Genomic DNA, 25,108 nt, shown 5'->3' on the forward strand with positions numbered 1-25,108 from the left:
TGGCGGCAGTGACAGCCCGGCCCGACCCGCCGCCCGCCCTAGCCTTCACTCTCGGCGCCCGCAGCCACCATGAACCGAGGCGGCAGCAGTCCGTCGGCCGCCGCCAACTACCTGCTCTGTACCAACTGCCGGAAAGTGCTGCGGAAGGTACGGGCTTAGCCTGAGGTCCGGCCGGAGATGGGCGCCTGCCGGCCGGGGTCGGGCTGCTCGGGGCGAGGCTCGAAGGGATCCCTGGCATCGTCCCTGCGAGGCTCAAAAAGATCCCTGGCTTGGTTCATGCACGGAAACAGAAACAGGGGGTGTGAGTTGAGGGTGGAGGGTTCGGGCGTTTGCTGCTTTTTATCTCCGCCGGGACAGAAGCTAGTCCCGAGGGGTTGGGATTTGGGGGTGGGGGAATGCCTGTGGTCTGTTTTCAGCTCGCCTGGGTACCTGGCTATCCCCGGTCTGCTCCTTGGTCAGACTGAGGGAGGGACTGGTTGGAGCCTCCTCCCTGTGCAGTTTAGCCGTAGATGGAGGTTGGGATGAAATCAGAGCAGCCTGGTCTGGTCTTGAGGAACCCTGGCTCCCTCTCTGCTGTGGCTAACTCTGATGGGTGCTGTTTTTGTTTATTCTGTTGCCTTTGCTTTGCACGCCGTGCCGGACTCCCCCTTTTCACATTCTTTTGATGGTAGTCCTGTGTCTATAGTTCAGTCACGAAGGAACTATTAAGGCATCTTGAACTTTATGCCCATGGGAAATGCTGTTCGATCTTACAGTTCCTCTGTTGGGGTTACGGGAGAAGACCGAGATGGACATGGGTTGTCTCCCTCCTTAGCACCCCCACCCCGTGTTGATGCAGAAAAATCAGACGCACCATCAGCTTAATGCTTCCCATAGGGACTGAGAGAAAGTTTACTCCAGTATTGTTTAGATTACTTGGCTTAATCACTCCGTGGGGGATGGGGAGGATAGGATGGAAGAAGGAGATGAAAAACTGTCTCTTTAGACTGAGAAGAGTTTTAAAATTAGATTTTAACTGCCTCCACGAGTAATATTATAATCAGTTTATTCTTCTCCAAACTCTTATTTTTTTGCATTGCATTAAGTGGAAACCTTAGATGAGGTGTTTCTGTTTGTCCAGTACAAATGAATTAAAATTGCTGAGCTGTGCAAATGCACCGGGTCTGAGAGCTAAAATGAATATGGTACCCCCCCCCCCCACACACACACACACACAATTTCTCCATATACAGTCACTTTGGGATTGTTCTTTATATATGAAAGAAAGAAAGCAAGAAAGCACATAAGTAAGCAAGCTCAAATATTTGCGCTCTTTGTCCAAAAACTGTTTTTCTTCCTCTGTGGGTCAGGCCAAGTGCCAATCAAAGTTGTTTTTCAAGCCTCTTTTCCCTGCAGTAGGGCTGCTGCTTTTTTTTTTCCTCCTATTTTATTTGAGAGCTTGAGGAAAGCAAAGAGATTGCAGATTTGAAGTTAATCAAAGAATTAAATATGCCTTAAATTGTGTTTATTGGATATGTTTCTCTTGAAACAGATTTTTATTAAATGTGCATGTTGAGTATGTGCAGTTATTTTTTTCCATAAACTTCGGGATCAAATTACAGTTGATACTTGCTCAGCTCATTGTAGGGCAGCTTGTGAGAAATGTAATGGATCAGAAGTGCAGATCAGGTTAGTTGAATGTTAACTCTTTCACTGCAGGGCCAGTTGTCATCTGAATTTAGTTCTTAAAAAATATTATTCCCTTACTTTAAAAGTGAAAGGTTGTCTTTGACATAAAAAAAATGTCTTTAAGACATATTTTGATTAAACTTAAACTTAGTTAAAATGACAGCAAGTTTTTTTTTAATCAAATAAGAAAAAGATGTGCTGTTATTGACTGAAAAAAGATTTTTTAATGCCTATGGCAATTTGTTAGGCTAACAAAAGCTTTGAAGGTGATATAGGGCTTCAAACTATTTTATTTTTCTTTTGAGAAAACTGTGGCTATGGATCCATGACATTTTACTAGTTAAAACATCTTTATTTATTTCTCTTAGTTTGTTAAAAACTAGTATTTGTTTACCTAGAAAGAACATCTTCATTTTTAGACATTATTGAGAAAATATGGAAAATGGATGTGAACATTTTTATATTTTATAATTGCTATGCACATCTCTGCCAGTACTCCAGTTTTTAGTAACTACAAGGTATTTAATGTTGATTCATGTAGTAGCATGAAATGAATTTAGATGGAAATAGAATTGTTTGTGCCAGTTATGACATGACTTGGCAACATTTGTAGCTTTTTAAGATTGCCTTTCTTAAGTGCTCTTAAATCAGTGTCTAGCAATTTAAATTTTTCATCATTCTAAGAATAGCATGTAAGGGTTTATTTCTAATAAGGACATATTTTTCTTTTTGATAGAATGTAAGTAAAATTCATCTGTCACTTTAAAAAAATGTGATTCTGTGAGTTTATCTTGTGTTTTCCACTAATGCAGTGTACACTAATAAACAAATGGATCATAGCACTTTGAATTTTAGTTCAGTGTAGCTTACAATGGAAGAATGAAAATCATGTGTATCTAGTGTAAATTATACTTTGCTGTTATAAACCCTCATTAATGATGAGGGAAAGGTCACCTTTTTATGTGGCAATATGTTTAATTTGGGAGAAACTTTAAAAAGAACTGAATTCACAGTCAAGTAAACCTATTTGTTTTAATCCAGTACTTGAATATTCAATTTTATATTGGATGAGAATCATATTTATTCATAGAAGTGTCCTTACAAATTTGATTCAGTATCTTCTTAAATATTAAATGTACCAAATTTATAACTTAGGTACTAACTTATCTCTAGGAACAAATGAACAAACTATCATCATATTCAAAACTCCTATTAAGTCTAACTTACTCCATTGTCACATAGTTTAATAAAGTTTTTAATGAAACAGGAAATTCCTCTATTTACTTTGTAAGGTTAACAAGTTTTGAAATGTGACATATTTTACTTGAAGAAATTCCAGTGACACTGAGATGAATCTGATCCTTTAATTTGAAAAGTGGAATGTGAAACTAAGGAAGGTAGGTAATTGTCAGTCCAGTCATCTTCCAGTAAAGAAAAGTTGGTATATTACAATGTATTTTGAGTATTGAACTCTTATTATTACTCTAACATTTAAAATTTGTTGGTATGTGTAGGAGTTCTAGTGATATATCTTTGTGTGATTATTATGCTTTTTAATTTTCTTTATAAAATCACAAATTTTGACAACACTTTAATGTTTTGTAAGCATAGATACTGTCAAATTTGAAAATTTTAGATTAGGAAGCTTATTAAATATTAATACTTTTATGTATTTCAACCAATAGAATGGGTTTACTTATACTATGGACTAGTAATTTATTCTGCTTTGGTTAATCAGGTTTCTTGTGTTACACAGTTTTGATTGTCAAAAGCAGTTTTTTACTTGATTATTATCTTAAATAACCTAAGAGGAAATCAAACAATGAATTTATGACAGCAAAGTTTTATGCAGTGGTTTTCAAACTACTTTATAAGATGCTTCAGGGTTTTAAAATACTTAAATTGGATTGAAATTTTAAGTATCTTTTAAATTATTTTAAAAATTTAAGAATATAGCTGCTTATAACATGTATACATAATCCACCACATTGGAGCATATCACAGTTATCTTTTGTAACAAGATTATTCTTATGCAGGCCTTTAAATTAAACTTGTTCTGTTATCTTTGTACATATATTTAAACTTTTTTGTTGCTGTTATCTACAGGAAAGATTCTCATTAATTATGAAGGCATTGGCCTTTAAAAAAAATTCCTGTACATATCTGCTCATGTTAAATTTCTGTGAGAACACAAATACTGTTATCAGTAATTGTTACTTTATAACTAAAATATGTATCCATTTTTTTGTATATTTATATGCTTCATAATTTAAGTTCAATATGAGATTTAATTTATAAAAGCAATTCTGCTACTTCCCCCAGCTCTCTACCACCAAAATTAAAAAAGGCCTATCTGCTAATGTAGTGATACTGGAAGCCATAAAGATGTGTTTACAATTGAATCTTATAACAGGTCTTTTAATTTTGAGCAAAATAGCCAATGTCCTTAAAACCTAGTTTTCTTTGGAAAATGTGGATAATGTCTACCTGCTCCACAGGTTGCTTCATAGCTCAAGGAAGATAATGTGTCTTAAGTACTTTGTAAATCACAAAGTACAACTATAAACACAAAAAGGAAAGGAAAAGACTATATATTTATACTTTTTCCAGAACATCTTAAGTTCTTTTTGTGTTGTTCAGTACATGCTGAGTAATTTGGTTAATGTTCACTTTTCTCTTCAATTTGTTGCCTGCATGAGAGTTAAAGATTATGCTTTTAGTTAGAATGATCATTTTTCATATTTTTATTTCCATATTTCAATTCTCTCACTCCACATACCCCTTAGTTAAATGGTAATGAAGTGCATTGTTTTTGGATTTTCAAATAATTAAATTACCTCTGATACTTCAGCAGTTAAGGGAAATTGCTTTTTAGTGCAAAAAGATTAAGAGTTAAGGTTGTTTGTGCTTAATAAAGGATGGGGATAAACTTAGCATAAAATACAGATTTTTTAATTAGTTCAGGAGAAGAGTTATAAAACTAAAAGTCTTAATCTTTTCTTCCCATCTCTGTTCTTTTCATTTTCTCCCTTGGAAAGATTGGATTCTAACAATTTAGGTTTGTAATGATCTTCACAACTTTAAGAGTACTTTTACATTATCTCTGACATACAACCAGGAAGTCCACTTAAATCTAATGCTGTCTCTGTAATAAACTATTCAAATTGTCTCCTGCAGTATTAAGGTTTCCGTGGAATATCGTAGCATCTGTGGAGTACCCATAGGTACCTAAAATTCTCCAGATAATAATGATTGGGAATTGAAAATTAGCCACTTTTTTTTTTTTTTTATTAGTACCTCAGTTTTTGTTTCTTTATTTGGTTGGTTGGTTGATTGGTACTTTTTTTTTTTTTCTTAAAGAGAGAGTGAGAGAGGAGAGAGAGAGAGAATTTTTAGTATTTATTTCTTAGTTCTCGGCAGACACAACATCTTTGTTGGTATGTGGTGCTGAGGATCGAACCCGGGCCGCACGCATGCCAGGCGAGCGCGCTACCGCTTGAGCCACATCCCCAGCCCCGAAAATTAGCCACTTTTTAACATACTATTGCAGATCAATTGGAGGAGAAGGAGAGTAGAGTAAGCTGGCTACTTTTATTATATGTCTAGCAGTTGTTTGGTTAATTTTTTTTAATAAGACAGTGTAATAGTTCTCAAAATATGGTCCTTAGACCCCTGTGGGTATCCAAGACTCTTTCAGTGATCCTAGGAGATCAAACTTATGTTCATAATTTTTTTTTTGTCATTTTTCTGTGTACAAAGCAATGGGGGTATAACTATGCTGGCCCCTTAATGTAAATCAAGATAGTGGCCCAAAATAGTGATCACTGTTTCCTTCACTACACAACACTGGGGGAAAAATTGTCACTTTCTCTGAAGAATGTCCTTGGAGGACAGTGAAAACTTAAATTTTGTTTAAATCCTGACTGTTGAGTACTCACATCTTTTTACCTGTTGATGAAATGGGAAGTTTATAAAGTGCTTCTATTTCATATCAAACTGGTTGTCTCCTGGGCAAACTTGGGCAGTTATTTTAGTTACAAGCTGAACTAGCCACTTTTTCATGGAACCCCATTTTTACAGACAAACTGGTTACTCAGACTTGGGTATTTAATAAATTTTTATCTTAAAGATGAGTAATTTGAACTGAAAGTTCAAGGAAAATAATTGACAATGTTGCTAGTGATAAAGCTCAGCATGCAAGGAAAAACTAAGTTTGGAGAACATATATCTGCCTTCATTAAGCTAGAAACCTTCCCCGTTCTTAAAGGTGCTCCCCTTGAGATCAAGGATGTTATTAATAAATGTGATTTTTTGATATTGTGTAATAAAGTGTGTCAACATTTGGAAGATCTGTACAACTCATTGAATCAGTATTTTCTAAATGACCCCTGTATAAAGTCATTGATACTCAGGGCCTTTCGTTTTTTTCACCAGGGAACAACCAGTTAAAGCATAATGGACACAAAATCTTAAATCTAGCCATTCTTTTTATCCCTGGCAGTGCATATTGTCATTTGTTGTCCTTGAATTTTCAGGATCACGTTACTCATTTTTTAGATGTTTACCAAAATCATACATGAGTAAAAGAGCCATTCAAAATGCAAGATGAACTAAATGATATTAATGTAATATAGAATGTTAAGTTCACAGATGTGGTTTCACATTCCATATTGCAATTAGCCTTGCAGAAGGTATAGTTATCAAGTTCTGTTGTATCAAAGAGTAATCATCATTATCTACTTTTTCCAACTACATGTCTGTGTCAGGCTAGATTTCCCTCACATACTTCAATCAAAACATATCACAATAGATGAATGGAGAAAATCCAGTTGTCTTGTAATAAACACACATTAAAGAGATTTGTAAAAAATGTAAATATCAATCTGACTATTTTGTTTTGGGAAATAAAGTTATTTCCATAAAAAATATATGACTTGTGTTAGCATGTAATGAATGTTATTATTTTCAGTGAATTTAACATTTAAACTTTTCTCAACTTTAATTTCTATTAGTAACCCACACATAAGTAAAACTTCTTTGGTGTCTTCAATTTTTTGAGTGTACAAAGGAATCTGAGAACAAAACCTTTGAGAATGGCTAAGCCAGAGTTTACTGACAGTAAGGACTGTTCTCCCTAGTACTGTGCAATAACTGAAGAAATGTCAGATTTGAACATTATGCTCCAGTGATTGATGCTTGGCTGCAAAGGAGAGAAAGACCCTGAGTAGTACAGCTAAAAGCTGAGAATGTGGGAGAAACAGCAGTGGAAGGGACAAAATACAATCAGACAAAAGTGTCAATATATGCTACTGATAACAAGCATTGTTATCACAAAAGCAAAATCCTCAGTATAGACAAAAGATAGGATAGCTCTGAATATGATAGTCCCTAATCATATTTCTCAAACCTATAGGGAACTTTCCAGTGTGAAGTGTGTGTGTCAGGTTTGTACACTCTACACAAAAGCTATGGCAGCCTACAACTGCCTGCAGTGTGGTCTCGAAGATGAGGATAAAGGTTCATTTATTCTATCTGTTTAGATTTGGTGAGACCTTATGACTACCAATATCTAACCTGTCCCTTAGACATCACTGCAATGGAAATGAGGATGGGGAAGGAAGTGAAATTTGCTATATACACTAAAATATCAGACATTTAGTTATGTTTCCCATGCAGTTTCCTTAAACCCATCAGTAGGTTGGCTATAAACTATTTTAAAAAATATATCCACAGTTCATGTATGGAATTTTTATTTGTTCTTCAGTTATTTTTTCAAAACACTTGTGACATCTCCCCAAAGCCTTTCCTAATCTTCCAACTTTCTTCCCCCTTCTGCTTATCCTCTAGATTGCAATGCCATCCAATTATACTGTATTTATTGGTATATAATAACAATAATAATTTAGTTGTAACTAGCATTAATGATGAATTGTCATATTGAATTATAACTAACAAGTTAACACTTTTTTTTCCGTAACATAAATTGTCTTATTTGAGATCTGGTTAATGGAAAATATTTTTTAGCAAAGTGTGACTTTGATTTAAAGACAAATACTGGTGGTATTTTTGTATTGGGTACAATATAGTTGAGCTAATACAATGAAAATTTCTCATTTTCTACAATAAGTTAGATATTTTTTTTAGGATATGAAATCCCTAAATTTTTAAGTTATAAATGGACAGGACACCTTTATTTTGTCTATTTACTTTTTTTATATGGTGCTAAGGATCGAACCCAGTGCATCACACATGCTAGGCTAGGACTCTACCGCTGAGCTACAACTCCAGCCCCAAAGTGTTTGCTCTTTACAGCCCTATTTTGTTGTCATTTTAAGAAACAGTTTCAGAAGTGCAATAGTAAGGATTATTTGAGAAAAAAAAGTGCACTGGTGCCTGGGTTTTTTGTTTTTGTTTCATTGTCTTTGTGATTGTAAGAATGTTTCAGTTAACTATCATACTACTTTTTGAAGGGAGTTTTGACAGGGAGTAAGAATATTTGCCCACCAAGAGAGGCATCAGGACACTAGCCATAACTGCTGGTCTTTCTCAGAAATGTAAAGGGGCCATTGTTTTCATGTGGACACATGTTCTTCCTCTTGGAATCTGCTTGAGTTCTGTTGGGAATTGGCTAGTTTAGAGTGTTTAAGGGCATATCTTCAAACTTCCAAGATTCTCTGTAAGCTACCTCCTAAAGTTCCAGGTTGACTATAGAATTCTGATTAAACTTTTTCCTCCCCCACATACCCCCAGCCCTTTACCTTGGAAATCTCCCAAGCCAGCTGCAATCCCCTTGGCCAGCAGGCACTCCCTTGGTAACTATGAAACAGAATTGTTCTTAGGCTTGGACTACCCTATAACTAGCCTTTATTTTTTAGATCCACCCAGAAGTGAATCATTCATTGGTCTGTGGGCCAGGATATTGGCTGCCCCTGAGGGGATATTATGAATATTATGGATATAAATATTATGACATATTTTACCCTTATGTTGGGCAGAAAAACCTTTCATTTTCCTGCTCAAAACTTATGATAAGGTATGACTGGCGTTTTTACATTACGTGTCTTAAAGACAATATTGAAAATGTCATAAAGAAGAATGAGCAGATATAAAATATGGCTAGTAAGAAATACTTTCACTTTTTTTCTCTGCTAATTAATACTACTTATAATGAAGAATACCATCTTATTTCTAGATGTCTATTTTATTTTCACATCTTACTCTACCGTAAAGATGGTCAGTTGAAGAAATTTATCTTTCCAATTATAGATACATACTGAATATTTAGAATGATTAAATATACCTCATGAGTAACTAAAGGTGGATTTTGTGGGAGATCATTATAATTATCTGAGACTGACTCTTAGTTTCAGGATATATTTTGTAACATCAATAACAGTAGCTTCTATTGAATACTGCCTGTATACCATAGTCTGTACTATTTTTTTGCAGTGGTGGTACTGGGGATTGAATTTGGTCACTCAATCACTGAACCACATACCCAACCTTATTTTGTATTTTATTTAGAGACAGGGTCTTACTGAGTTGTTTAACACTTCCCAAGCTGCTGGGATTACCAGTGTGCACCACCACACACAGCCCTTGGTCTGTGCTATTTTTAAGTTCTACATATTCTACCATATTTAAGTATCATAATAAATGATGAGGAACTATTACTCACACTTTATGGATGAAGAACCTGGCTCAGAGGGCTTTAGTAACTTACTAAAGGTTAAAGTACCAATAAATGATAGACTCAGGATTGAAACCAGTTTGAACTCTGAAGATTAACATATTATTCAGATATAAGCACTGTGTTTTTCTTTATGCAGATGATTTATCAAGTATAAAATTGTGTAAAAGGACTAAAGTTCCTCATTGAGATGTATTCTATTATTTTCTCATTAAAAATGAAACAATCTTATTGAAGAGTTTTAATCTCTTGGACTTTTCTCTTTTATCTCCATAAATCCACTATTATGTGAGCATTCTTTCATAATTTTTTCCCCTAACTTCCTAGCATATTTTGCACATCACTTCCTACCAACTAGTCATTCATCATTTCAGTGGCACTGAATCATTCAGTACTGCTGTAGTACTTTTGACAACAGTGTCTAGAAACATTTTTTAAAAAATATTTTTAGATGTAGATGGACACAATACCTTTATTTTATTTATTTTTTACGTGGTGCTGAGGATCCAACCCTGTGCCTCACATGTGCTAGGCAAGTGCTCTACCACTGATCTACAATCCTATCCCCTATAAACATTTTGAATTTGAGTATTGTGTTTCTTGAATAGGACTTCTAAGAAATATTTTCTTTTTGTTACATTTTTTTGTGGTAAATTTTTCATGGTTATTTATGAAAATAAAAAATAACATTAGTGCTCATTTCCACCATTCACTTTGGCTTTCTGTATAAGGCAAAAATGTTAGTTATGGGAGCAAAACAAAGCAAAAACCCTACAATGGGCATCCTTTCCCTCCTTTTTTTTTTCCTATTCACATTCCTTACAAAAAAATACTACCTCTACAGAAGAGTTTCCAGTCTTACAAAAGATTTGTTTTGGAGAGAGGAAATTATGGCAGATGTAGGGCTGTTATTTATGGATTACAACTCTTGAGTTTTCCATAGAAGCACAGTAAGATACGTAGTTAAGTTCCAGAGTAATATTAGAGATATATCCAGCATTTACTGATTATAATAAATTTAACATATCTAACATTTACTGATTAGCCTGGAAACCTAGCTGCTGTAACATTGTTTTCAAAGGAAAATACATCCCAAAATCTAAATAACTGCTTCACTTGAAGCTGTCTTTTCTACCTTGTTCATTCCACATTAATAGGGTAATAATTTGGGTATAAAAATTCCAATTCTCCTACCATAAATTTTTGAATCTTAAGATTAAATTCTCATGTTTTGGAATATCTATTTGCATTATAGTTTTATTGTTTTAGTAGATTTTGAAATACACCATTAATAATCTCATGAAATACATGTGTAGCTGTTAAACATAAGTTGTAGATTCACACATTCCTTAGGCAAAGTGTATTGTTGAACACCTAGAAATAGCATGAAATAGTGGATATTCTTTTTATTTTATAGGAGGCTACTTAATATTTGGTACTCTTAAAAATGATGGAAAATAGCTAGGCACAGTGGCAAACACCAATAATTCCAGCTACTTGGGAGACTAAGGCAGGAGCATTGCAAGTTTTAGAACAGCCTGGGCAACTCAATGTAAAACTATCTCAAAGGATGGGGGATATATCTCCTGTAAAGCATTCTGGGTCTGATCTCCAGTTAAATCTAGTGGGAAGTTCTTTGGCTAGTTCTTGTTATGATTATCTATGGGAGACCATATGCTCATGTGGTTATCTTTCTGTTCTCTTTTATCTTAAGAAGTAATCACTAATCTGATGCTTCTGGTTTAAAAAAAATCCCATTATATATGAACATGAAAAAAATTATACTGATGTATACTGATGACTAAATCTTTATTAGAGGTATTACAGCGAACATATTTATCACAGTGGAAAATGGAAGACATTTATAATTAATATTTACCTTGATAACTTATTTAACTTCAGATACTTATAGAAACAACTCAATTTTTTTGTGGGATACAAATCTAACAACTAGATTTTTAAAATACCAAGTAACTAACTTGCATATTGCTATGAATGTGCTACAGGGTATTCCTGCTTCCATTTTAGATTGCTACTAAAATTCAAATGAACTGTAGCAGCATGCCTTTAAAAAAACCACTGTTCTGTTCATAAAAAATACTCTGATGTCATAAAAATGAAATGTGATCTGTATTCTAATTCCTAACTTGTCCAACCTTTTTTTCAGTGGCAGGTATTCATTACATAATGAGAAAAGAGGGAGAGAAGCCAGGCATGGAAGCACACACCTGTAATCCCAGCTACTTGGGAGGCTGAGGCAGGAGGATTGAAAGTTGAGGCCAGCAAGGATGGATGCCTTAGCAAGATCATGTCTCTAAATAAAAAAGAATTGGGTGTGTTGCTCAGGGGTGGAACACTTACCTAGGATATGTGAACTCCTGGGTTCAATCCCCATACTAGGAAAAAAAATAGAGGAATGTATTGTTATATAAAGCCCATTTCCTTTTATTCTACCTTTATCTTCAACATCATTTTAATATTCCTGCTTCATTAACAGTTCATTAACTGTTTGGCAGAAGCTGTACACCACTAGAAAACTAAAATGTAAGGCACTGTTTATTGTAGGTCAATCAATTCAAGATAAAAGAATTTCTAAAATGAAGATGTAAGTCAGTGGAAAAGCTAGATTTGGCTCATAGAAAATTGATTCTTCAATGTACTTACACAGACACCAACTTCCTTAACAAGACCCTGAAAGCTCAAGAAATGAAAACAAGAATCAGTAAGTACATGGTTTCAAATTAAAAAGCTTTTCTGCACAGCAAAGGAAGCAAAAAAAAAAAAAATGAATAGAGAACCTACAGAATGAGAGGGAATCTTTGTCAGCTAGCTACTCTTCCAACAGGGGATTAATATCCAGAATGTATAAAGAATTAAAACACCACAAAAAAAAGAAACCTTGAATAACTCATCAGTAAATGGGCAAAAAACTAAATGGACATTTCTCAAAAGAAGAAAATACAAATGGCCAAAAAATATATGGAAAAATGTTCAACATCCTTAGCAATAGGGAAATGCAAATCAAAACTACCTTGACATTTCATCACACCCCAGTTGGAATGGCAAACATCAGGAATACAAATAATAAATGCTGGTGAGGAAGTGAGGGAAAAGTTACACTCATATGATGTTGGAAATCCAAACGAGTACAACTACTTTGGAAAGCAGTATGGAGTATTATGGTTTAGATATGAGGTTCTCCCCCAAAGCTCATGTGTGAAACAAAGAAGAAGGTTCAGAGATGAAATAAGTTTATGAGCTTTGTGACCTGATCAGTGGATTAAGCCACTGATGGATTAGTTGGGTGGTAACTCTAGGCAAGTAAGGTGACTAGAGAAAATAGGTCACTGGGGTCATGACTGGAGTTTATATTTTGTCTTTGGTGAATGGAACTATACTTACTTGTTGACATGTCCTGAGCTGCTCCACCATGTACTTCTTCCATGATGTTCTGCTTTACCTTGGGCCCAGACCTATGGAGTCAGTTATCTATGGACTGAGGCCTCTGAAACCATGAGGCAAAATTAACTTTTCCTCTTCTACACTGTTCTTTTGGTCATAGCAACAACAACAACAACAAAACGGATTAAAACATAGATTCCTCAGAAGATTAGGAATGGGCTTGGAAGGCTGAGGCAAGAGGATTAGAAGTTCAAAATCAGCCTCAGAAACTCAAGAGAAGCTCTGAGAAACATAGTGAGACCCTATCTCAAAATAAAAATAAAATGTGCTGGGGATGTGGGTCAGTGGTTAAGTGCCCCTCAGTTTCATCCCTGGTTTAAAAAAAAATAAACAAAAAACAAAGAACTAGAAATGGAACCACCATAGGATCCTGTTATCCTACTCCTTAGTATTTATGCAAAAAAATTAAAATCAGCATGCCCCAGTGATACAGGCATATCAATGTTGATAGCACAATTCACAACAACCAAGTTATGGAACAACTCTGGTACCAACCAACAGAAGAATGGATGAAGAAAGTGGTATATATATATATATAATGAAGTTTTACCAGTCATAGAGAAGAATGAAGTTATGGTATTTGCTTGTAAATGGCTGGAGCTGAAGAATACCATGCTAAGTGAAATAAGCTAGACTCAGAAGGTCAAAGGTCTCATGCAGAAGCTAGAGAGAAATAAGAAAACATAAAAAATGGGGGATCCCAAGAAAATAAAAGAGAGATCAGTTGAGTAGAAGAATGGGATTGAGAGGGAAGGAGGAGGGATGGGGAAAGGGAAGAACTGTGGAATGAAATTGACCAAATTCTGCTACGTAAATATATAAATATGTCACAGTGAATTCCAACTTTATAAAGCACCAATTTTAAAAAAACAAATGAATAGAAGGAAGACCAGTAGAAAAGAGGAAGGAGAGCAAGGGGAGGGAAGAGGGGAGGTAAAATAGAAGTACTAGGTGTTGCAAAGGAGCAAATTATATTCCATGTCTGTATTCATATGTCAAAATGAACCTCACTATTACATGTAACTATAGTGCACTAATAAAAACATTTTTTAAAAAGAGGAGAGGGCTACATTTTTACATAAAGCTCATTCCCTTTTATTATACCTATATCTTCGTCATTTTAATCTTCACAAACAATGAACTGTTTGGCAGAAACTATGGAGCACTTGAAAACTAAAATGTAAGGTGCTGTTTATTATAGATAATCCAAGATAAAGGATTTTTAAAATGAAGGTGTAAGTGGAAAAGCTAAATTGGACTCACAGAAACCTGATACATATCTTTTCTGGAACATATGTAAAACATAGCTGGTTTACAATTATATCTAAGAAAAATTTACATACAAATACTAAGTTCCTCTTCACCATTTTATAGTAGATGTTTGTTTTTTAAGGTCAATTGAACTCATAGGTGACAGAGATATTTACTACTCAGCAGGGTTTTATTCTTAATGTCATAACTCACAGCAGTTTGCAAAACATTGGACAGCAATTTGTAGGAATTAAGTAGGTCTTGACTAAGTGAAGGTGTTTTTTACCTTTTTCCTTTTTTTGGTGCTGGTGGTTGAGCTCTGGGCCTCATGTATGCTAAGCATATACTCCTCACTGAGCTACAGTCTCAGCTTCTTGACTGAATTAGATATCCTTTGTAAGTTCCTATGATTGTCATTATGCTTTCCCACTCCAACTAAAACTTCCATTGGGTGGGTGATTGGGGTGATTAAACTATTTGTTAACAGAGATTAACAGTTCCATTGGCTAATAAGCTTGTCTAGGACAAGGTTCTGAAACGTGTTTCTGGAACCAGCAACATCAGCATCACTTGGGAATTTGTTAGGTTCCTAGGACACCACCCCTGAATCTGCTCTATCAGAAATTTTGGAGGTGAGAACCAACCATCTGTATTTAATAATTCTATCATGTGATTCTGATGCACTCTGAGAACTGAGAACCACTCATCTAGGATTACTAAATCAAATGCTTCTACAAATGGAAATTATTTACATTCATTTCATCTTTAACGTGGATTAACAGTTGTTTTGCTTATGTTAAAAAAAGGTCACCAATTTAAAACTTTCAGGTATAATCTGCTTTTATCTTATGAAAATACCCTATTGTTACTAGATTCTGAACTTTGGCTTAAGAAGAAAAAGAACTGGGTTTTAAAACTTATTTATTACTAAAGTGAAAATATCTCTTGACATTTCTTGCTTACATAAAAATTAGTGCTTCAATACTAACATTGGTAGACTCTGGTGGGTCTTTCTATCTAAGATTATTTGTATTTCAAAGGAGATTTATCAATCTAATCTTTTGTGAAGAGAAGGACTTTTTTTCTTAAATCAAAGAAGAAATTATAACATTTGTCCTAAAGACAGATTTAGGATTTATTCATTTTTTAAAATTCTTTTGAATTCATTTTTAAAAATTCTTTTGAATCAAGAGCACAGGTACACATATATATATGTGTATGTGTATATATATACATACACATGTATCTACATATGAATATTATGGTTATTCTTTATATATTATGGTTATTCTTTTTCAATTACAGTAGTTTGCTTTTTAATTACAAATGGTATATCAGAAAGTCACATCAGGAGGTCTACAAATTAAAAGACAACATATCTAGGATACATATATATATATTATACATGGACCCTAGACAAATAGAAGGTTGTTCTTTGAAAAGGAAAAAATTGTCTCACTTATTTTCAGGTCTATCTAGGACAGTGACTATAATTATATTTTATTGTTTGCTTGCATCTAATTTTGAGGTAATGGCTGTTTTCCTCATATTGTCTCTAATTTAGTACTAAAATTTAGCCTGTATTGATCTTATTTAGGAAAAATAATGGGTTCTATTAAATTGCCCCCACCATACTTCCAAGTTCTCTTGTGTAGTAGCTGCATCAGAAGTGTATGCAGTTACTTAATTCTAAACCGTGAAGAGTGATGCTTTTCTATTGACCATTTTTCTATCTTCTGTGAGGAAAGGACTAATACAGTACCTTAAATAGAACTGTTTCCATGGCAATGGGCAGTCAGCTTTTGACTTTGAGTTTCATAAAAAAGGAAATTTATAAAAGCATTTTCATGGTCTAAAATAGCAGTATGGCAAAAAGTAAGGTATGAGAATATTTCCTGTCAGTTATTGCATGACTGATTAAGCTAGCAGAACATCTCTTTTCTTTTTTAACATAGCACTTCATCTGAGCATTTTGAAATGCTGTAACATTCCTTCTCTTAATTAATGAATGATAAACGTTGTCTTGAGACTGATAAGAAACTAAAGAAGCTCAGAAATAAGCTTAGGATTGGGGCCCATGCCTGAGAAAGAAAGGTTGCTTTGCACCAGTTGTAATTTTATCCTTCTAAAGAATTTTATTTTTCTAAAGAGTAAATGCTGAATAAATTATGGTCATTCTAGATTATATTTAAACAGAATTATATATATTGTATTTAAACAGTTCCTACAGTTTGGGGTATACAGATCACTTATCCTGTTCCACTGGCAATCTGCCTCCCTTGTTTTCTTTTTGTATCCACACCGACTGAAGAAGCAGAGCTCTTTGATTCTAGTAGTTGGGTCATCTTCCCTCCAGTAAAGATCGGTGAGGGTCCTCTAGACTAGAGGCTAGAAAGTAAGACCATGTTATCATTTATAATCTTTGTTTTTTCCATTTTTATAGTTGATTCCTCTTTGACTAAGCCTTATCTCAGTATAGAATTATAATGTTTCTAGTTGAATCAGTTTTCATCTTTAAAGGATCACTTATAAATACTTAACACTCTGAGGTTACTCTTTTTTAAATTTATTTTTTAGTTTTAGATAGACACAATATCTTTATTTTATATTTATGTGGTGCTGAGGATCAAACCCAGTGCCTCATGCATGCTAGGAGCACTCTACCACTGAGCCATAAACCCAACCCTCTAAGGTTGCTCTTAAGGAGGGAATTGGTTGAACAAATGACGTGTCATAAATACAGTGCAAAACTGGGCAACTTTCAGGATGTAGATCTATGTGTAGAAGTAGACAAATGTCTAGTAGGTTATTGAGTGGAAAAGGCTGGTTTTGAAAGTATATGAAGTTTTTATTTTCATTTTTTAAAAAAGAGTACAGAAGGATGGAGTCAAAAATTAACAGTATTGATTTCTTAGTGAAAAGGATTGTAGGAGATTATTTTTACCAAGTACTTCATTATCTTTTTGTTTTTAACGTTAAACATGTATTTTTTAAAAAAATTTAAAGGCTATTACTGCTTTTAAATAATAGAGAAGAACAAATAACGTAAGTGAAGGATAGTGAAGAGAGGAAATTCAAATGAGATGATAAATTTAAATTTAAGATGCATTTATATTTGGATGAAAACAAAAGTTCATAGAAGCTTTGAGTAAATCACCAAGGGAATAATAGTATATGTATATGTGACTAATAAGAACTCATATGTAAACTTTGATATATATAATGAACTGAATGAAGTTATTGTGGCTGTCTATATAGCATATTCCTTTATGCTGTCATATCATTTGTGCTAGGATTTTTCTTCAGGAACCTGAAATATTTACTAATATTTCATCAGAAAATCAGTATTTCTCCTTAATTTCCAATTTAAAAGATAGCTGAAGTCATATTGTTCTATTTTTATAGCATGTGGTAGTTAACAAGACATTGCACAAATTTTATTTTTTAAAATTAATTTATTTTAATTAGGTGTACATGACAGCAGAATGCATTTTGATTCATTGTACACAATTTCAGCACAACTTTTCATTTCTCTGATTGTACACGATGTAATGTGGCACCATATGTGTAGTCATACATATACCTAGGGTAATAATGTTCATCTCATCTACCATCTTTCCTGCCCGAATACCCACTCCCACCTCCCTCCCCTTTGCCCCATCAAACTTCCTCCATTTTCCTCAGCTTCCCCCGCCTCCCCCCTCCCCGCCCCATTACGGATCAGCATCCACTTATCAGTGAGAACATTCGGCCTTTGGTGTTTTGGCATTGGCTTACTTAGCTTAGCATGATATTCTCTAACTCCATCCATTTACCTGCAAATGCCATAATTTTATTCTCTTTTAAGCACAAATTTTAGAAACATCAAATATGTAATTGGATGTAGAGATGTTATCTAGACCTGAAGATAGAAAAATATAGTTATTTTATAAAAATTTAGAGAGTTGTTCAATGTTATGTATGTTCTAAGGTTTTTTAAAAGAATAAAATGTATCCAGAATCTGACCTTGGATTTTAGAGAGCTTATTGTGTGGTTGGAGAGAAAGATGTTTCTATAAATAACTATAAAGAGAGGTAAAAATGGAAAAATATACTCTTTTGACATATATTTAGTTATGGATGAACCTTTATTTACATTTATTTTTATGTGATGCTAAGAATCAAATCCAATGCCTCACATATACTAGGCAAGTGCTCCACCACTGAGCCACAACTCCAGCAACCCCCTTTTGACTTTTTATAGATATTCATAGATTATTATTTATCATCAACAATTGTGAAGGCACGGGAAAAATTCAGTCATCCAAGGATGTTACAATGTGGTAAAGAAGGGTAGTTAAATACTTGTTCTAGTTTTCAAGGGAGAAAGATGTGCTTTTGATGACATTCTTTATTCTTAATAACTTTTTAAAATCTAAATTTTAATTCTTGAAAATGGAAAAATTAATGTTATAGGTAATATTATAGATTTGCTTTAATCTGTTATTTTATAAATGAGTGTTTCTTAAGTGTCTTTCTTTTACATTTTTAACACTTTGAATCATTTGTTGAGCAATATAGTGAATCAAGGGATTCCTGTGAGCCAAATAATTTTTCTAAACCAAGTCCATTTTATAAATCGTTTGTTAGATGATCTTTAAACATTTCAATTTAGTTATATTGTACTTTATGCTGTCAATATGGCATATTTCTGTTAGCAAATGTTTATGCAGTAGATAAAATCACACTATTTTAAGAGCTTTACAGGTATTTATTCACATACTATTTCCACTGTCTGTTTTGTTAGCCTTCCTATTCATTCCACTGGTGAGGGAAGGATTCCCAACCTTGAATCATGAGGGTGACTGACCATGCAACACCCATCACTGGACAGATGAGATCAACATCAATTTATTAGTCATATATACTCACAGCCCAGGGGAGGAGGACATTTCATCCATGCAAGGCCACATGGAAAGTGCACTTGGATACAGAGTGAGCAGCCAGGAGCAGTGGGAAGCAAGCTTTGTAGAATCAAAAGGATGAAGAGCTCCCTAGTTTCTGCAGGAAGCTGTGATTGGCTTGTTTGAATAATTCCATGGGCTGGCAGTGAACTGAAGCCTGTTACTGAGGAATAAGTAGAAATTATACCTAGTTCACTTGATTAGGAGGATGTTTGACCAGGGGACCTTAACTACATGAGTAGAGTGGGGAAGAGATCTTGCAGTTAGGTGTTTCAGGTCCTTATGATATTGATGTCAAGGCAGCACATAATATTGAGCTCTAATTTTAGGCTTTATACCACACTACCCTATAAGGTATGTGTTATTATTGTCCTCCATTTTATAAATGAGGATATCAGATACACAGAATTATGAATGGAAAGGAGATAGAATCATCAGGCTCTTGGATGAAAACGCCTTGGCAATTAATAATAAATAGTAAGATAATTAACTTCTATTAATAAGATAGAAATGGAGGTAAAACTTTGAATTTTCATATGCTTTCCTTTTTAGATATTGAGAATGTCCGTCTGAGTTGATTTGTCATTATTGTTTTAAAAATATACTTTTCTATATGCCAGGAAATAGTTGATGATTATCTGGGATGGACTTCCTTTCACTCTAATTATGTCAGAGCAGCTCATCCTTCTCTTGATAAAATTGGATATTTTGTGTGTGTGAATTTGGTTTTCAAATAATGAAAATGTAATAATAAGATGCTTCAACTAATTCTGCTTTTGATTTTAATTTTTTTAAAGCATGGCCAAAGCCTTGATACAAGGAAGGCAAGTATTTATTTATAAAATATTATTTATAATTAACTGTATGTCATAAAGCACATTTTGTACATTCGAGTTTTCTTCATTTCTTTCACCTTGCCTGTGAACTTTGTCAAATTAAATTTTTGAATATAAGAACAATTTAGACCTTTATTTAGTAAAGATTCATGAATCTAGTATATTGGGATAATAAGTTTCTTTTGCCTCCTTTTTGTTTTAGTAAGAATATGCTTAGGTAATGTAGTGGTAGAAAGCATCATGTCAGTTCTGCTTTAACATTTATGCAGTTTGTTTCATTATATAGATTAGGAAATAGTTTTAGCAAAACAGTGAATTTTAATATTATTCTGCAAGTCTATTATTAGCTCTGTCCGTCTACATATGCTATCACAACAGTCCATTCAATTTCAGATATCCTCCCTTCTCAGCTGAATAACTTACAAGCTGTAGCCCTTCCAACACACACTTTTTTAAGTAAACTCAGGCCTTTTTCAATATAAAGTGACATATATTTCTTTCAGGTTTTTTAAACCACTTAACCTACATAAAACCCTGGTGCCATTTTTAGTACATTCCTTTAAAAAAATCTATAAGTGATATTTTGTGTGTGTGTGTGCGCGCGCGCGTGTGTGTCATGCCCTCAACTTCATTTTCCCTGTAAGTACTGTGTTTTTTATTGCATTATTTTTTGCAGGGATTTTTGTTTGTTTGTTTTTAGGCCCAACATGTTGTGTTACAGCAGAATGATTATAATTAAAAATGTTATCTTCATTTTAAAATTTATCTTTGGATTTTAGTTAATTTTATTATAATAATATGATTAATTCAGGATAATCTGTACTAATTATAAATGTAAAAATTAGGTATAGGAATTCAGTGGTTTCTTTTTTTCTTTTAATTGAATCACTTTAGAACACAGATGTCTTCAACCTTTAACACCTGTGAGGGCACAATATGGAACTTCACCAATGTATAATAAAAGCACTGTTAATTATTGTGAAATTATTAAAATTTTGCTTCAGGGGGATATTATGGAGAAAAAGCATAAAAATTTCACATTATGATCTCTAGCATTTTTTATTAAATATGTGTCTGTGTGTGTGTGTGTGTGTGTGTACCTACACACCTTGGAAAGATAAAATAAACCATGTTAACAGTTGTTGTTGTTGTTTTGTGGTGCTGGGTATTGAACCCAGGACCTTGTGCAAGTAAGGCAAACACTCTACAAACTGAGCTATTATTCCCAGCCCAACAGTGGTTATTTTTGTATGTTGATATTATAAAGGATTTTTATTTGTTTATTTATACCACCTGGACAAAGTTTTATAGTCAAGAAAAAAAAGAAAAAGAAAAACTACAGAGAGAGATAGTGTACACAAATAGATGTTGGGGAGATACAGTATTTTAATTTATTTCTTAATGAAGCTCTTGGAAAAATACAATCTGTATTGAGGGGAAATTAATAAATCTTGCCAGGTATAATTCTATCTAAAATTTGAACATACAGCTATATTTCATTTTGTGGTTACTAAATTCTTGACAGAGCACTAGATTCTTTTCTTTATATCTTGTTTTATTTAATTCACATAACAATCTTGTGAAGTTGAGATGTCATCCCTACTGCATGAAAGAATACATTAACATTTAAAGAGATTAAATATTTACCTACAGGTTGGATGTTGCACTAATATAATCATACCATAATACTTTTCTTTTTCTCTGGGAAAATGTGTATTTGGGGAGCATTTCACTTGTTTTTTTATTTGTAATAAGGAGAAAACAGCCATCTTATTCTCTTAAGTTAGAAGAAGCACATATTTTCTAGGGAAAAAAGGTTGTTACCTTTTGTGGCAAAGGATTGCTTTTTAACTTAATGGAATATTGCCACTCAAGACTTATGTATCTATATTTCATGTTTTGCCAATACAGAAATAAATTTTACTTATTAATGAAATCAACCTGTTATATATTTTCATGCATTTCTCTAAGAAATCAATTAACATTAACAAAATACACAAGTATTTTGTATTTATATGTGCTATATGAAATACAGACATCTTGGTGTGTATTTAAAACATATGCCTATAAATTTAGAAGATTAAATCATCGTGTATGCCTATGCAAACCATTTTTAAAATAATTTTATTCACATTAAAAGTAAGAGTGACTTAACTTTGGTAAATTCACTGCTATTGATTATAAAGTCAAGTCATCATATGATTAGTCTGAGGCTTCTAAAAACTATCATTCGATTAGTTTTATTGGCTTGGAAATGAACTTTGTCAATGAAACTTAATTCTTAGGATTTGTTACCACTCATGTAACTGTGCTGAAAAATGTCATAGTTGTTCCCAGTGTGATACACTCATCTTAGAGGAATTGATAATTTGGGGTACAACCAGGGAAACTAACATTCTTTGCATTACAAAATAAAATTAGCTTTTGAAGGGCTAATGGTAAAAACTCAGAAGGAACATTTGCAGCTTCAGCCTTTGCCCTTTTGGGTGCTTCTGTTTGGACCCACACTCCCAAGTTCTGAGAAAGCAATAGCAGTCCTTGTGAAGGAGAAGCAAGGCACTCCCACCAGCAGCCAGTACCGGCTGCCAGCCATTGGAATGAAGCATTTCAACCTACCAGCCAACCCATATGCCTCAATAGCTGTGAACATGCTTGGCACACTGATGATCATCTAGTTCTTCTTTTAGAAGAGAAAAATGTATTTTTGGAAATTTTGTTCTAGGAAAAGAGCAGCTGTATTTAAAGGCCTGGTAGCATTATATGAATTCCCTAACAAAAGCTTGAAAAGTTAAAACTCGATATATCAGGCCATCTTAATCTTGAATGCTAAAGTTAAAATTCCATAATTTTTAATGGAAATATCTGAGAATGACAAATCCATTCATTATTTTGTAAAAGACTTTCAAAAATTATTTGTAATATGTTGTATATTATAAAGATTGTAAAGTAACAAAGATTATTCATCTTATAAAGATTATTTTAAAAACAACCTTCATCACATATAAGATTTCTTATTGTAATCATTGGATTTATTTGGGAAAAAAACTAAAGAAAGAAGAAAATCACTAAGCATCATAAATCCTGACAATATATTTTTATTTTTAATTATTTTAGAGTGGTTTATTTTCTTGATTGGATCATTTATAGAGAACAGAGTATAGAACATTGAAAAGAATCTTAGATGTATTTAAAATTAAAGTGATTCTTTTATTAAAATAAGTAAATATATAATTTTCAAAATTGCTTTGTATCTGTAATATAATATTTGTATCTGTAATATAAGGTTTTTTTCTTAATCTTCATTTTATCAAATTCCAGAACTTTAAGGCTTATCAGTTTATTAGTAGATTAATTAAAATGTTTTTTTGAAAATAATAAAATATTTATTTTAAACTAGTAAAAATAGTGGGGAAGTAATTTTTAAAATATTATGTATTTTGTTTCTGAAAACTTTCTGTAGCATTTAGAATTTCTCATAGCATTCTCTATAACCATACAATGTTAATGCAAAAAGACTCTCAGGGATTGTCTTTTTCACTTTTCAGATGAGAAAAATTGATGCCCTGGAAACTAATCAAGGTCTTCCAATGTTCAATAAGGGAAAAGAACTCTGATTATTAGTACTCTTTTCATTATGTCACTTAGCATTGAGTCATATGACATTCTGATTATTATTGCTTGGGTATCTATGTCTAATTATACCAACTAGTTTGTATGTCCCTTTATACTTTGCATGGTCTTTCTTAATACCAGTCTCTATATAAACTGCTTAACAATGAAAATTCAGTTTGTATATACTGGTTAGTTGCTTTCGTTGATATGAAAGTATGTTTTTAAATTAGAATGCCTAGTGCAAGGCTCTGGTCCCCATTAGATGTCCTTTTATTGCTTAAATCTTAGTAATGCTTAGATCATATCAATGATCTTATTTGTTGTACGTTAACTGAAAAACTAAGGATTTAGTATGCTAACATTCAAGGCTTAAGTATAGGCTAAATAGAGCAAAGCCTGTTATCCTTAATTAAAATAAGTTGGTTAAAATAGAATGAAGTACCTAAATCACACCTGTGTGCAACCCAGTCTGGAAAATGGGAGAAGATGTAAGGAAAATGACAAATTAAAGAAAGTCCTTATAATTATTAGAAGATAATTACTTTCACAGATCTTAATTGTAGCATAACAGCTCACTCAATCAAAAACTATATTCTGAGAATTTTGTTGTCAAAACATGAATCAATATCTTCAGATGTTATAAAATAATTTTATTTAATGTGTGTGTGTGTGTGTGTGTGTGTGTGTGTGTGTGTGTGTATTTTAGGAATGGCAAGAGTCCTGTGTGCCAAAATAATTTTAAAGTGGTTTTTGTCCAAAAATAGTTATTCATGTCATTAAATGTATAATAGGCTCAGTAATATATAGAAATAGCATGCTATCAGTCAACAATTTATTGAGCAACTGACCTGATAATACTCATTTAGAACACTAATTTGATTATAAAACAATACTAGGTTTCATATAAATGAGAAACTACAAGAGGGGAAAACTCACTATTGGTTTGCACGACTCATTATAGAGCATGCAAGAACTGAGTTGAGCCTCATGTTGATAAGTTGGTAATATTGCAATAAATATGAAGAGATTTGCCATTCCACAGAGGAATTCAAGAAAAAAGGAACTAAGACACAGGAATGTAAAGGAATGTTAGGGAGTCAACAGATCTCAGTAGCTGAAGTGAAGTGCTCATATGAGGAACACTTGAGAAACAAAAGTTGGAAAGCTAGGTTAGGTGACAAAATGTTGAAATCTTACCTTTTTTATAACCCCTGTCCTACTCTAACCCCCATTTCTGAGGATAAAATGATAGAATAATGGGGAGTAGTGGTGGTTAGAAAGCATACTGAGTCATTGAAAAAAAAATGTGAGCAAGTGGCAAGATAACCTAAATGTGAAGTTGTCATTATAGAGTGTTAAATGTTTAGTAGGTCTTTAAATACAAATTAATTAAATATTTGACTCTTGCCAGCACTTCCACCTCCTTGAAACTCATATCTACCTATATTCCTGCTTTACAAACATATATCACAGGATTATTAGAATCAACTTCAATACTACTTCATTGTGATGACTTATTTTATGTCAGTGACTCCATTATTCACCCACACAGTCATCCAATGCAGGATTCTGTAAAGCACTTTAAACTTCTCTCATTGCTTTAGTACCTTCACATCCAGTCAGTCACTCAATTGTTTTTTTTTTTT

At 33.4% G+C, this 25,108-nt stretch overlaps 1 protein-coding gene across 1 annotated transcript in view; it reads left to right on the plus strand.

The window, feature by feature from the left end:
* The first annotated feature begins 10 nt into the window (after positions 1–10).
* Positions 11–25,108, plus strand: part of SESN3 (sestrin 3) — a 72,606-nt gene continuing 47,508 nt past the window's right edge. Inside the window, exon 1 of the mRNA XM_081279317.1 lies at positions 11–147. Within this exon, the coding sequence (XP_081135443.1) occupies positions 70–147 (78 nt within the window). The 5' untranslated portion in view covers positions 11–69. The remainder of the gene's footprint in view (positions 148–25,108) is intronic.

This window comes from Spermophilus citellus (genome assembly GCF_964194105.1).
Source record: "Spermophilus citellus genome assembly, chromosome: 2".
NCBI classification, from domain to species: domain Eukaryota; kingdom Metazoa; phylum Chordata; class Mammalia; order Rodentia; family Sciuridae; genus Spermophilus; species Spermophilus citellus.